Source organism: Salmo trutta, chromosome 28 (assembly GCF_901001165.1).
Source record: "Salmo trutta chromosome 28, fSalTru1.1, whole genome shotgun sequence".
NCBI lineage: Eukaryota > Metazoa > Chordata > Actinopteri > Salmoniformes > Salmonidae > Salmo > Salmo trutta.
In genome coordinates, this window is record NC_042984.1 from 32,222,646 (window position 1) to 32,238,592 (window position 15,947).

At 42.3% G+C, this 15,947-nt stretch overlaps 1 protein-coding gene across 4 annotated transcripts in view; it reads right to left on the minus strand.

Moving 5' to 3' along the window:
- Window positions 1-15,947, minus strand: part of LOC115166030 (perlwapin) — a 37,317-nt gene that overhangs the window by 12,602 nt on the left and 8,768 nt on the right. Inside the window, exons 1-3 of one of the 4 annotated variants that reach the window (XM_029719656.1) lie at window positions 3,181-3,308; window positions 1,796-1,933; window positions 1,042-1,179 (exon numbers count right to left, since the gene is read on the minus strand). In XM_029719656.1, coding sequence (XP_029575516.1) covers window positions 1,042-1,179; window positions 1,796-1,933; window positions 3,181-3,262 — 358 coding nt within the window. In that variant the 5' untranslated portion in view covers window positions 3,263-3,308. Of the gene's footprint in view, window positions 1-1,041; window positions 1,180-1,795; window positions 1,934-3,180; window positions 3,309-9,310; window positions 9,658-11,009; window positions 11,147-11,435; window positions 11,583-15,947 lie in introns of those variants that run through there. The other 3 variants (XM_029719654.1, XM_029719655.1, XM_029719653.1) reach the window with 3 other exon arrangements.

The following is a 15,947-nucleotide window of genomic DNA, read 5'->3' on the forward strand; positions in this document are numbered from 1 at the left end:
TCCCCATGCCCCATCGTCTACGAGGGCACACTCCAGGCTTGTCTTTGGGAACACAATTTGAGCAGATGTCAGGGAACCCAATTTACCACAAAGAGACATGAACATGGACACAATTGGACTGAACCATTTTCTGAAAATATGTCATATTTGTGTGGAGATGCTTACGATAAATGTTAGCTGCTACAGAATCAAACAGTGGTCACAGAATGTCATCAGTACAATACAACAGTGAATAATCAGTGTGTCCTCGGTCCTTGTACTTGGACATCCAGTCTGGTGTCAATCACTATCAACAGATATGAGAACAATCCATAACATTCAGCATCAAGTCTAGTGACCGTCAACCCACACCTTGAGTGTCACAACTAGGATACTGGAAATATTGTGTATTACATAAACTGTATACACTAAATGTTTTGTTGATCACTCTAAACTAAATATGATCTTTAGCGATCTTACATTTCCCCATTACAAATAGGTTTATGGTAGCAACTTGTCAGCCTACTGTCACGCCTTGACCAGAGAGAGCCTTTTTATGTCTCTATTTAGGTTTGGTCAGGGTGTGATTTGGGTGGGCATTCTATGTCCGTGTTTCTATGTTTGGGATTTCTTTGTTTCGGCCGGGTGTGACTCGCAATCAGGAACAGCTGTATATCGTTGTTGCTGATTGGGAGTCATACTTAGGCAGCCTGTTTTTCCATTGGGGTTTGTGGGTAGATATTTTCTGTTTAGTGTTTTGCACCTGCATGAACTGTTCGGTTGTTCTTTTGTTTTGCTTGTTGCTTTAGTGTTCAGTTATACAGTAAAATGACGAACACTTACCATGCTGCATTTTGGTATGATTTCTCTTCCCCTTCATCCGAGGACAACGAAGACCGTTACACCTACACTGACACTTCCCATTGAAGTCGTTCTATTATGTGACTTCTTAATTGAGTGTCTTAGCTCTAAAGAGAGGTCCAGCATTCTTGTTTCCAGAGTAATGCAGCAGTAATGAATGCAATAGATGGGTGTATCTGTCACTCTGGGACCATATCCTACCTGTGTAAGGTGCAATGCAGACATGCCCACATCCATTGTAGCAGCATTTTTCATCATTGGGGCAGTCACTGTCATTGGAACATAACTCTGCACATATCCCTATGCCCCATCGTCTACGAGGGCACACTCCAGGCTTGCCTTTGGGAACACAATTTGAGCAGATGTCAAGGAACCCAACTTACCACAAAGAGACATGAACATGGACACAATTGGACTGAACCATTTTCTGAAAATCTGTCATATTTGTGTGGAGATGCTTACGATAAATGTTAGCTGCTACAGAATCAAACAGTGGTCACAGAATGTCATCAGTACAATACAACAGTGAATAATCAGTGTGTCCTTGGTCCTTGTACTTGGACATCCAGTCTGGTGTCAATCACTATCAACAGATATGAGAACAATCCATAACATTCAGCATCAAGTCTAGTGACCGTCAACCCACACCTTGAGTGTCACAACTAGGATACTGGAAATATTGTGTATTACATAAACTGTATACACTAAATGTTTTGTTGATCACTCTAAACTAAATATGATCTTTAGCGATCTTACATTTCCCCATTACAAATAGGTTTATGGTAGCAACTTGTCAGCCTACACTGACTCTTCCCATTGAAGTCTTACTATTATGTGACTTCTTAATTGAGTGTCTTAGCTCTAAAGAGAGCTCCAGCTTTCTTGTTTCCAGAGTAATGCAGCAGTAATGAATGCAATTGATGGGTGTATCTGTCACTCTGGGACCATATCCTACCTGTGTAAGGTGCAATGCAGACATGCCCACATCCATTGTGGCAGCATTTTTCATCATTGGGGCAGTCACTGTCATTGGAACATAAATCTGCACATATCCCTACGCCCCATCGTCTACGAGGGCACACTCCAGGCTTGTCTTTGGGAACACAATTTGAGCAGATGTCAACTGTTCTGCCTGCGGCTACGGAACCCTGACCTGTTTCACCGGACGTGCTTGTTGCACCCTCGACAATTACTATGATTATTATTATTTGACCATGCTGGTCATTTACGAACATTTTAACATCTTGACCATGTTCTGTTATAATATCCACCCGGCACAGCCAGAAGAGGACTGGCCACCCCTCATAGCCTGGTTCCTCTCTAGGTTTCTTCCTAGGTTTTTGGCCTTTCTCAGGAGTTTTTCCTAGGGAGTTTTTCCCAGCCACCGTGCTTCTTTCACATGCATTGCTTGCTGTTTGGGGTTTTAGGCTGGGTTTCTGTACAGCACTTTGAGATTTCAGCTGATGTACGAAGGGCTATATAAATAAATTTGATTTGATTTGATTTGATGTCAGGGAACCCAACTTACCACAAAGAGACATGAACATGGACACAATTAGACTGAACCAATTTCTGAAAATCTATCATGTTTGTGTCGAGATTGATTTGACAAATAGGAATTTGCATCTCTGGAACGTTTGTAGGCCATGCTCCAAGTAATTTAGTGTTTAATTAATAGTTTTAGAGACATTTGTCCCCAATCATCAATGTTTCCCCCATAACACCCATGAAAATGCATGACAGCCTTCTGAACACTCACAATCTATTGGTTCAAATATGTAGGTTGAAAACATTGTATGTTAACTAAAAAGGGCTGTGCAACTGGTTACACACAGACACACAAATAGTGCTTTTCTGATGCCCAAATAAACATTTCTAGATAAATTAACATATGAGACAAGTTGACAAACACATCATTATATGTTGACTGAATTGTTGCATATGTTTTGTCAAGTTGGAGCTAAGTTTGGGCCAATTAAAAATGTTAAGTTCAGGTCACACTTTTATCTAGAAGTTGAATAAACTGAAAAAGGCTTTGGAACCACTTACTTCATAATAATTAGTTGAAACAACTAGAATTGTTTTTACAGTGTATGCGTAAAATGGCCAAGGGTAGGCTGGATTGTTTCAAAGTCATAATGACTGGCTTGTATTTTTAGTAAGGTAGCAACAAAATAGTTTGCAAAGGGGCTATGCACAATTATAGGCTATTGTTTATAACCACTTAGGTAGGCTATAACACCTAAGTCAAGTGTAGCAGGCTTCTTCTAAAAACTCATCAAATTGTCACAGTTGGTTTCATGACAAATAATGCAAAGTAGGCAAATTAGAAGAACTCACCTGTAGCAGAGACTATTTTCAAATCTACAAATGCCAACAGAAAAAGAACCAAAGCACAACGCGCTGACAAATTCATGTCCATGCTGACTTCAAGACTGTTAGAGCAAATGCAGTCCAAATCAATTTCATAGAAGAGGAGGAGACCATAATATATATTAACCTTAGATGACTGACAGGGGGCGCTGCTAAGAAGCCACCGCACAGCCATTTTGGTACTCCTCCTTCATTGTTAAAAAAAGCTATAGAAATGCATTTATTAATATCTACATTTGTTTTTTGACAAATATATTCTATTACAGACACCTTAATGTATACATGAAAATGATATTAATTGAACCGAACATGAACATTTTATATTTTGAGAATGTTAATGTTACTGCCCCACCACAACAAAGAACGACTTAAATACATGACATTGTGTCCTTGAAACATTTTATTGAAATATTGGAGAATTCCATTCATTCCTTTGGAGTTCTGCTCATTCTGGGGTGTGCCAATGTGGCGGCCTGAGGCTTCAAAGCCTCTCATTGGCCATTACAAAGCATCAGCAATCCAGGGTTTATACACATCATTGGGTAGAGACCATAGAAAAGATGAATGCACAATGAACAATGCACCTGCAGGGTCCCTTTACCCATCAATTTACATTGCGAGATCCGAACACTTGCTTAGGTCACATGTAATCAGAATAATTAAAGAGGATATATGGAACTTGTGCCTCTGGGGGTGCTCTTGATCCAAAAGTGGTCCCCCAAACGGAGAGTAATATTGTCCAGAAATTAAGCCAAAATTTGATGTAAACAATTAACAACTAAACGTCCATAGTGTGTCTTCAACTGAGTTTATAGTTCAATGACTGAATGCATTTCTGTTAAACTGCAGGTGAAAATCCACAATGTTGATGGGTTGATTCCTTGACAACGGTTGGGCTCTGTTTACATGGTATATGATATTTACCTGTAATTCATCTTAAGAAATAGGCCTATGCATGTCCCAAAATAACTTTTTTAATTTCTATCAAAGCTTTTCTCTCTAATCTGTCAAGTTCATGATCGGCAGACCTATACGCGTTCATCATTTTACTACGCTGATATCTTGTGGCGGACTAAATAAATGCTCAACATTGGATTTTCTTACATTATTCTCTCACAATAACGTTGTAGGAATATACACATCACATTCTTTATGATTGACTGTTAACCTGTCTCCTACCCTTCATCTACACTGATTAAAGTGGTTTTAACAGGTGAAATGAATAAGGGATCGCAGCTTTCACCTGGTCAGTCTATATCAGTCTATGTTCATAATGTTTTGTACAGTCAGTCTACAACACGTTGTGGTTGACAAAGTGATTAGCCATTTGATTCGCTGTTCAGGAGTCTTATGACTTTTGGTAGAAGCTATTTAGGAGCCTCTTGGACCTAGACTTGGTGCTCAGGTACCGCTTGCCGTGCGGTAGCAGAGAGAACAGTCTATGACTAGGGTGGCTGGAGTCTTTGACAATTTTTAGGGCCTTCCTCTGATACCGCCTTGTATAGAGGTCCTGGTTGGCAGGAAGCTTGGCCTCGGTGATGTACTGGGCCGTCAGCACTACCATCTGTAGTGCCTTGTGGTCGGAGGCCAAGCCGTTGCCATACCAGGCAGTGAACCAACCCGTCAGGATGCTCTCGATGGTGCAGCTGTAAAACCTTTGAGGATCTGAGGACCCATGCCAAATCTTTTCAGTCTACTGAGAGGGGAATAGGTTTTGTTGTGCCCTCTTCACAACTGTCTTGGTGTGCTTTGACCATGTTAGTTTGTTGGTGATGTGGACGCCAAGGAACTTGAAGCTCTCATCCTGCTCCACTACAGCCCCGTCAATGAGAATGGGGACGTGCTCGGTCCTCCTTTTCCTGCAGTCCACAATCATCTCCTTTGTCTTGTTCACGTTGAGGGGGGGATGTTGTCCTTGCACCACATGGTCAGGTCTCTGACCTCCTCTCTATAGGCTGTCTCATCGTTGTGTCATCAGCAAACTTAATGATGGTGTTGGAGTCGTGCCTGGCCGTGCAGTCATGAGTGAACAGGGAGTACAGGAGGGGGCTGAGCAAGCACCCCTACCCTTACCGCCCATCATGAAGTCCAGGATCCAGTTACAGAGGGAGGTGTTTAGTCCCAGGATCCTTAGCTTAGTGATGAGCTTTGAGGGCACTATGGTTTTGAACACTGAGCTGTAGTCAATGAAGAGCATTCTCACATAGGTGTTCCTTTTGTCCAGGTGTGACAAGGCAGTGTGGAGTGCAATAGAGATTGCATCATCTGTGGATCTTTTGGTGTGGTATGCAAATTGGAGTGGGTCTAGAGTTTCTGGGATAATGGTGTTGATGTGAGCCATGACCAGCCTTTCAAAGCTTTTCATGGCTACAGACGTGAGTGCTACGGGTCGGTAGTCATTTAGGCAGGTTATCTTAGTTTTTCTTGGGCACAATGGTGGTGGGACTATGGTGGTCTGCTTGAAACATGTTGGTATTACAGACTCAGACAGGGAGAGGTTGAAAATGTCAGTGAAGACACTTGCCAGTTGGTCAGCGCATGCTTGGAGTACACATCCTGGTAATCCGTCTGGCCCTGCGGCCTTGTGAATGTTGACCTGTTCGAAGGTCTTACTCACATCGGCTGCGGAGAGCATGATCACTCAGTCGTCCGGAACAGCTGAGGGTCTCATGCATGTTTCAGTGTTACCTGCCTCGAAGCGAGCATAGAAGTTATTTAGCTCATCTGGAAGGCTCGTGTCACTGGGCAGCTCGCGGCTGTGCTTCCCTTTGTAGTCTGTAATAGTTTGCAGGCCCTGCCACATCTGACGAGCGTCGGAGCCGGTGTAGTACGATTTAATGTTAGTCCTGTATTGGCACTTTGCCTGTTGGATGGTTCGTCGGAGGGCATAGTGGGATTAATTATAAGATCTCTGGCGCTCTAGGTCGACAGGCTCCCGCTCCTTAGCAGAGGTGACCGGTCCGCTCCTGATCCCCGGGCTCGTCATCTTGGTTGCGGCTGGAGCCGTGCGTCAGGGAGGGGGTACTGTCACTTGTGCTCCTTCTCCGGCCTCTAGGTCACCAGGCTGCTCGTTATGGCGCACACCTGTCACCATCGTTATGGTCATCAGCGTGTTATGACACTCACCTGGACTCCATCACCTCCTTGATTACCTGCCCTATATATGTCACCCGCTTTGGTTCTTTCCTCAGGCGTCATTGTTTCTGTTTCAGTTTTGTCTGTGTGGTGTTTGTGTTTCTTGTTTTCTATTATATTTTGTTTATTGATTAAATCACTCACTCCCTGACCTTGCTTCGCAACTCTCAGGGCACATCATTACACAAATATTTATAAGACCATTACATAGTATATGTAATATAGGTCTGTATAAACTACTTTACTAATCATCAGTTAAGTCTTTTTGCGTGGCCTCATCAAAAGTGTGGGCGATTTATACTTAAATACTGAATACTTTCTAAACAATAAGCACACAGTATTCCAAAACGTTCACGCAGTTGTAATACTGTGATGTGTAACTTCAGACAACCTCTGTTGAGTAACATTATGTTTTTAGTCCACAAATGCTTTTCTTAATTACATAAATGCTTCAAAATTCCCAAAAAGTGACATTAGCTGATGAAGATTATCTCATAGAACAAAATGTATAAGATCTCCTAAACCTGTCTTCACCACAAAACTTATTTTCCGTTTTTATCCAAAAACCCTACAAAACTCCATACAATTTTCCAGAAGCTTTGTTCAAAGAACCATGGCGGAGTTGGTCCCTACAAAGAGACATCATTACTATTGCTCTCTATACATGTCAGCAATTGGGAGTCTCCAACCCTTGCTAAAGTAACCTCACAGCCCAATCCCCCCACCCCCCCTTCGCTAATTTCACCACCAGCAAACCATTAAAAAAGAATCTCACCCATCTACACACAATATCTCATAATGACAGTGAAAACATGATTTTAGAAATGTTTGCTAATTTATTGAAAGTGAAGTACAGAAATATCTCATTTACATACAGGACCAGTCAAACGTTTGGACACACCTACTCATTCCAGGATTTTTTTTTTTTTTTTTTTACTATTTTCTACATTGTGTAATAATAGTGAAGACTATGAAATAACACATATGGAATCATGTAGTAACCAAGAAAGTGTTAAACAAATACAAATATATTTTAAATTCTTCTTATTCGCCACACTTTGCCTTGATGACAGCTTTGCGCACTGTCGGCATTCTCTCAACCAGCTTCACCTGAAATGATTTTCCAGCAGTCTTGAAGGAGTTCCCCACATATGCTGAGCACTTGTTGGCCCTTCCTCCCCAATTAAGGTGCCACCAACCTCCTGTGCAAGACAACCATTTTCAAAAGGGGTCTCTTTGCTGTTAAACAGATTAAAACCATCAATTTCTGGTGGATTGACAATGGAACTCTGTTTAAAGTATCATTTTTAAATGAAGCCAAACAGAGTAGGTTACTATTTAAATGTTATCCTCCAGAAGAAGGCAGAACATAGGCTATATTACAGCAAATAATATGTTGAATCTCGAAAGTACTGAGAGAGGAAAAAACATACAAAATTATAACCAGTTTATCACAGCTCTGCCACAAAAATGGAAGAGGCAGTTCCTTAAAAGAGAAAGGAATGAATTCATCGTAAATGGCTTAAAATGACCAATATAAATCGTAACATGTATCAGTTTCACTTATGGTCAAGAGGGTTGACAACTATACCGCATTAAATTCAACATAGTTGGGAACAGATTTTCGATATCCCAATACCATGGCATCAGATTTATGAAGTAATATACAAAGTAACAATTGAAGCATCAATCCTTAATTTTCAATTTAAGCTATTATATTAAATTCTCGCTACATAAAGAATGCTCAGTATATGGGGCATTGAACCGAATCAATAGAGTATCTATTTTGGTACTGTCCATCGGTGGCTTGTTTTTAGAGTCGGGTTCAGGAATGGTTGTTGCCATGGGTACCACTGGGCGCACATTTGGGGTTTTTGCCCTAGCACTACACTGCTGATTCAAATAACCAACTCATCATCAAGCTTTGATTATTTTCATCAGCTGTGTAGCGCTAGAGCAAAAACCAAAACGTGTACCCAGGAGGAGCCCCAGGACCGAGTTTGGGAAACCATGCCCTATAGTACTGCCCAGGGAAACAGTGATTTAATGCAAAGTTTTGGATTGTGGGCATGCGCCTGCCACGGAGGAGCATCCAAATCTTCCACTGTTTGATGTCAGAGTTGCTCACCATTGTCCAAGGGAGCAATCGGACTACCTCCAAATCAGCTCGCATCTGACGCACCAGGGCTGTCCCCTTTGTGTGTCCCAAGTTGTTTCCACCGAGATGGATGACTGTATTCACGGTCACAACTCGTCTCAGCGAGAGAGAATATTTCAGAACCCTTCCACTGAGAACTGCTCGGCCATATTTCTGGCTTGTGTAGTCATCTATCTAGCCAGCTACATTGTGTAATCGCATAGTAAATATTTGCTTCAGTCTTTGTTTCCTTGCTCTCGCCAATTTTCTATGAGCAATGATCAGTAGGATTATGAGCAGGGATCTTATCAATAAATAAAACGTACAACATTGTGAAGATTCACAAGGAGGGCATGTTAAACTGTATTATAAAGTGGGTGGTTCGTGCCCCGAATGCTGATAGGCTGACAGCCATGATGTATCAGAACATATACCACTTGTATGACAAATCATTTATTTTTACTCCTTTAATTACGTTGGCAACCTATTTATAATAGCAATAAGGCTCCTCGGGGGTTTGTGGTGTATGGCCAATATACCACGGCTAAGGGCTGTATCTCCAGGCACTCCGTTTTGCATCGTGCTAAGAACAGTCCCTAGCATGGTATATTGGCCATATACCACACATCCTCGTGCCTTATTGCTTAATTATAATGTTGTATAATAAGGTTGCATGATCACCTTCCGGTGTAAAACACATGGAAATTAAAAACAAAAAACTATGTTTTAAGTGAAAATAGGCACTGGTCTGAAGCCGGAAAATGAAGGATATTCACATGACCACCACATGAGTCTCAAATAAACCCCTAAAAAACCAAGCACAGGTGTTCAAAATCTTGTTTTATTCAAATTCAGCAGTCCACGTGAGTTTGTCAATTCACATACCGTCCATGAAGTTTGTCCAGATTCCATAAAAGCTATGATTATTTTTCATTTTTATTATTGCATAAAGTCATCAGTTTTCATAGACATAATTGTACATGTAATAATTTGAATTTTCCAGTTATTTCTTATAACTAATAAGAATTTCCAATAAAGCTTCAATGGCTCACTGCAGGCGTAGAATCAACATATCCGGAAACACTGCTGTTCCTCGGGGCACTGGCCATCTTTGTAACAGTACTCGGCACACATGTAGGTCCGCTTGGGCAGGACACAGCGACCGGGCTTCACTATGGTAACAGAGAAAAAGCGGTCAGTTATACAGTAGAAACATAGGTGTTATAGGAATTTCCAGGTTAACAATCGAGAAAAGCAGTCGCAGGTAAAGTCAATCAAATCTATCCATAACAAATCTATCCATATAAAATGTATATGTAAAATGTATATATATGTATATGCAGCAGAAAAGCTGTAAAACCCCCAAAATGTTTGTGTCCTCCAAAGAGGTGGATGGGTTAATAGTAATTATTTTTTATTTAGAAAAAAATTATATCCAGTTTATTACAAGTTTCAACAGGGAAACACTTCCAGCACAGAAGCAGAGAAAATGTCTAACTGGCATCTTGGAGACATGCCCTTTCTACTCTAATCAGACAGCACCAAATGTTCTGTAAACACCAGCTCTAGAGGCTTGTAGGAAGTCAAAACAAACAGGCAGTGACTTTGTCAGCTGCTACAGAATCACACAGTGTTCACAGAATGTCATCAATACAATATGACAGTGAATAATCAGTGTGACCTCGACCCTTGTACCTCAAGTCTGGCGGCAACCTCTATCAACAGATATGAGAACAATCCATAACATTCAGCATCAAGTCCAGTGACCATCAACTCACACCTTGAGTGTCACAAGTAGAACACTGGAAATCATCTGTATACTGATTCTTTCCATTAAGGTATTACTATTACAATGAGTTGGAATTCTGTTGGTGGCCCTTGACACATTGTCAGCTTAATGTTCTATGGAATTGCTGTATCGTAAGAAACGTATGTTGCTACTCCTCTGAAGTCTCAGCCTGATATTCCCAAAATCCTGTTCCCTGAAATATGCATTTGTATCACTTTATCAACAACAGCATATTATACACTGACTGAACAAAACATTATGAACACCTGCTCATTCCATGACAGAGACTGACCACTAGGCAACCCTGCCGCCAACGGTCCACCAACCAAAGGACATCCAGCCGACATGACACAACTGTGAGAAGCATTGGAGTCAACATGGGCCAGCATCCCTATGGACTGCTTTCAACACCTTGTAGAGTCCATGCCCTGATGAATTGAGGCTTTTCTGAGGGCAAACGGGGGTGCAACTCAAAAAAAAGAAAGTGTTCCTAATGTTTGGTATACTCAGAGTGTATAGATGTTGCACAACATTGGTATATACTCTAAAGGCCTGCATGGATCTTGGAAATCTTCTTAATTTAGTGTCTCAGCTCTAAAGAGAGTGTACGTGAAAAATATATATCTATGTGTATGAAATGTACATTACAAGCTCCATCATTCTTGTTTCCAGAGTAATGCAGCAGTAATGAATGCAATAGATGGGTGTATCTGTCACTCTGGGACCATATCCTACCTGTGTAGGTGCAAAGCAGTCATGCCCACATCCATTGTGGCAGCATTTTTCATCATTGGGGCAGTCACTGTCATTGGAACATAACTCCGCACATATCCCTGCTCCCCATCGTCTACGAGGGCACACTCCAGGCTTTGCTTTGGGACAACACAATTTGAGCAGATATGTCAGGGAACCCGACTTACCACAAAGAGACATGAACATAGACAAAATTGGACTGAACCATTTTCTGAAAATCTGTCATATTTGTGTGCAGATGGTTACGATAAATAGGAATTTGTATTTGTGAAAAGATTGCAGAGTATAGCCCTAATATTTGTGTGTCGAATTAGTTTTGGCGACATTTGGCCACCATCATCCTCATAACACCCATGGAAACGCATGGCAGCCTTCTGAACACTGTTAATAAACCAGTCAGGTTCTTACTGAAGTCAGGTGGGACACACAAGGCGTCAGAGTCAAAGACGCAGCATTTGTCATCTTTAGGACAGTCCTCATCGCGGACACATCCCTTGTGGGACGGCACGACTTTCAGAAGCAGCGGGCACTGACCTGCCTTCGTGAGGATCGGCACTGTGAGAGAGCAGGAGGAATAGGAAACAATTGGACTGAACCACTTTCTGAAATCTGTCATATTTGTGAGGAGATGGTTATGATAAATAGGCATTTGCATTTGTAGGAAGTCAAAACAGAAAGGTGGTGACATGTTCAGCTGCTATAGAATCACACCGTGTTCCACAATGTCATCAATTCAACACAACAGTGAATAATCAGTGTGTCCTCGGTCCTTCTACTGGGGCCTCCATTCTGACGTCAATCACTATCAACAGATATGAGAACAATCCATAACATTCAACATCAAGTCTAGTGACCATCAACCCTCACCTTGAATGTCACAAGTAGAAAATGGAAATCATGTGTATTACAGAAACTCTATGCTAAACATTGCGTTGATCACTCTAAATTAAATATGAACTTTACTGGTCTTAAATGTCCCCATTACAAAATGTTTGTCAGCCTACACTGACTCTTTCCATTGAAGTCTTACTATTACAATGACATGGAATATTTCGAATTCTATGGCTGGAATGCTCAGGCTCATATATCAACAAGCTCTCAGTCTCCCTGCAGAATTAGACGGTTTTATACTTTTCTGCAAACGTCAAATTTAAAAGTGTTTTTGACACCCTGGGTTGCTCCTGCTGCTCAGCATACTGTAGTTCCATTTCTTCAAAATTCACATTTCTGAGTTACCCCAAATGCCAAATTTCGAAATTAAGAGTTAAGTTTTAGGATAGGGTAAAAAAAAAATCATAATAATAAAATATGTATACAACAGAGATTGAACATGAGACCTTTGGGTCTGGAGTAATGGGATGATGCCTATCCACCACCACCTCCACCCTCAACTGCATAGCGAAACCAAAGCCTACTCGATGGTAATAGCACTCACAAGTGCCCCTAGTGGCTGGTTTTTGAAGGCACTTCCTGACATACTCAGGACATGGTCAGATGTCCAATTTGGAACATAACATAACATTACAAGCTCCATCTTTCTTGTTTCCAGAGTAATGCAGCAGTAATGAATGCAATAGATGGGTGTATTTTTCACTCTGGGACCATATCCTACCTGTGTAGGTGCAATGCAGACATGCCCACATCCATTGTGGCAGCATTTTTCATCATTGGGGCAGTCACTGTCATTGGAACATAACTCTGCACATATCCCCATGCCCCATCGTCTACGAGGGCACACTCCAGGCTTGTCTTTGGGAACACAATTTGAGCAGATGTCAGGGAACCCAATTTACCACAAAAAGACATGAACATGGACACAATTAGACTGAACCATTTTCTGAAAATCTGTCATATTTGTGTGGAGATGCTTACGATAAATGTTAGCTGCTACAGAATCAAACAGTGGTCACAGAATGTCATCAGTACAATACAACAGTGAATAATCAGTGTCCTCGGTCCTTGTACTTGGACATCCAGTCTGGCGTCAATCACTTTCAACAGATATGAGAACAATCCATAACATTCAGCATCAAGTCTAGTGACCGTCAACCCACACCTTGAGTGTCACAACTACGATACTGGAAATAGTGTGTATTACATAAACTGCATACACTAAATGTTTTGTTGATCACTCTAAACTAAATATGATCTTTAGCGATCTTACATTTCCCCATTACAAATAGGTTCATGGTAGCAACTTGTCAGCCTACACTGACGCTTCCCATTGAAGTCTTACTATTATGTGACTTCTTAATTGAGTGTCTTAGCTCTAAAGAGAGCTCAAGCATTCTTGTTTCCAGAGTAATGCAGCAGTAATGAATGCAATAGATGGGTGTATCTGTCACTCTGGGACCATATCCTACCTGTGTAAGGTGCAATGCAGACATGCCCACATCCATTGTGGCAGCATTTTTAGGGTTTCTGGGATAATGCTGTTGATGTGAGCCATGACCAGCCTTTCAAAGCGTTTCATGGCTACAGACGTGAGTGCTACGGGTCGGTAGTCATTTAGGCAGGTTATCTTAGTTTTTCTTGGGCACAGGGACTATGGTGGTCTGTTTGAAACATGTTGGTGTTACAGACTCAGACAGGGAGAGGTTGAAAATGTCAGTGAAGACACTTGCCAGTTGGTCAGCGCATGCTCGGAGTACACGTCCTGGTAATCCGTCTGGCCCTGCGGCCTTGTGAATGTTGACCTGTTTGAAGGTCTTACTCACATCGACTGCGGACAGCGTGATCACACAGTCGTCCGGAACAGCTGAGGGTCTCATGCATGTTTCAGTGTTACCTGCTTCGAAGCGAGCATAGAAGTTATTTAACTCGTCTGGAAGGCTCGTGTCACTGGGCAGCTCGCTGCTGTGCTTCCCTTTGTAGTCTGTAATAGTTTGCAGGCCCTGCCACATCTGACGAGCGTCGGAGCCGGTGTAGTACGATTTAATGTTAGTCCTGTATTGGCACTTTACCTGTTTAATGGTTCGTCGGAGGGCACAGCGGGATTTCTTATAAGATCTCTGGCGCTCTATGTCGACAGGTTCCCGCTCCTTAGCAGAGGTGACCGGTCCGCTCCTGATCCCTGGGATCGTCATCTTGGTTGCGGCTGGAGCCGTGCGTCAGGGAGGGGGTACTGTCACTTGTGCTCCCTCTCCGGCATCTAGGTCACCAGGCTGCTCGTTATGGCGCACACCTGTCACCATCGTTCTTTCCATCGGTCTTTCCAACATGGTGTAGCAGTTCAGACGTCCTTTGTTCTCCTCTTGTCGTGTCCCGTGTATATATATATTTACATATTTTCTTCGCATAACTTTTTACATATCTTTTTTTAAAAACTCAACCTCAAAACACTCTCCTGCAACCCGCCTCACCAATTTAAAAAAAAGTATTATTTACCTCAAATCTGAAATCCACAACAGAAGCTAGCCAGAGGTTAGCCATTTCACTGGCTAACGTTGGAGTTCAGCTAGCCACGGTTAGCGGTCCTCAGCTATCCATTAGCTCGAAAAGCTATCGCCAGTTTTTGTACAGCGCGACTCAGACCAGAGCATACCGGACCTGTTCTCTCTCCATATCCCTATATTTCTACCGCAGGCTCTGGACTTTTACACCTGGATCTTGCAGCGAGCTAGCTGCTACCTGAGTGACTATTGGCAAATGTCGGTCCTGGAGCTAACATAAATTATTCCGGAGCTAGCCAGCTGAAGCGTTCCATCAGCCACTCCTGGGCTATTCCGGAGCTAGCCAGCAGAAAACTTCCTTCAGCCACTCCTGGGCTACAATCAACCCTCCGGACCTGTTTTCTAATGCCGATGCGGTGCGCCATCGGGCCTTCACGACTGGACCACCAACGTTATCTGCCCGAGGGAGTTATCCAACTGGCCCCTCCATTGCGACGTAACCTGAACGCCGATTTGCGGCCCGCTAATCGTTAGCTATCTTATCGGCTGCTATCTGAATAGGTCTATCGGACAACTTTTTTGGGCCACTATAACTATTTTGCCAATTGGACTGGTCCCCCCTACCACACGGAACCCCACTAATCTACAGACGGAAACGCAAGAGGTGGCTAAAAACAGACCTCCCTCCATCTTCTACCAGCTTGCTACCTATGGCTCGGCTAGCTATCTAATTCTCACTGGACCCTTTGATCACTCGGCTAAGCATGCCTCTCCTTAATGCCAATATGCCTTGTCCAATGCTGTTCTAGTTAGTGTTAATTGGCTTATTTCACTGTAGAGCCTCTAGCCCTGCTCATTATACCTTATCCAACCTCTCAGTTCCTCCACCCACACATGCTATGACATCTGGTTTCAATGATGTTTCTAGGGACAATATCTCTCTCATCATCAAAAAATGCCTAGGTTTACCTCTGTATTCACATCCTACCATACCTTTGTCTGTACATTATACCTTGAAGCTATTTTATGGCCCCCAGAAACCTCCTCCATTTTCTCTCTATTCCGGATGTCACAGACGACCAATTCTTATAGCTTTTAGCCGTACCCTTATCCTCATCATTCTCTGTTCCTCTGGTGATGTTGACGTGAACCCAGGCCCTGCAGTGCCTAGCTCCACTCCTACTCCCCAGGTGCTCTCTTTTGATGACTTCTGTAACCGTAAGCACAGAAAAAAAAAAAAAAAATGTATGAAATTGTATGGAATGTATGCATTCACTGCTGTAAGTCGCTCTGGATAAGAGCGTCTGCTAAATGACGTAAATGTAAATGTAAAAATGTAATAGCCTTGGTTTCATGCATGTTAACATTAGAAGCCTCCTCCCTAAGTTTGTTTTATTCACTGCTTTAGCACACTCTGCCAACCCGGATGTCCTAGCCATGTCTGAATCCTGGCTTAGGAAGTCCACCAAAAACTCTGAAATCTTCATCCCTAACTACAACGTTTTCAGACAAGATAGAACGGCCAAAG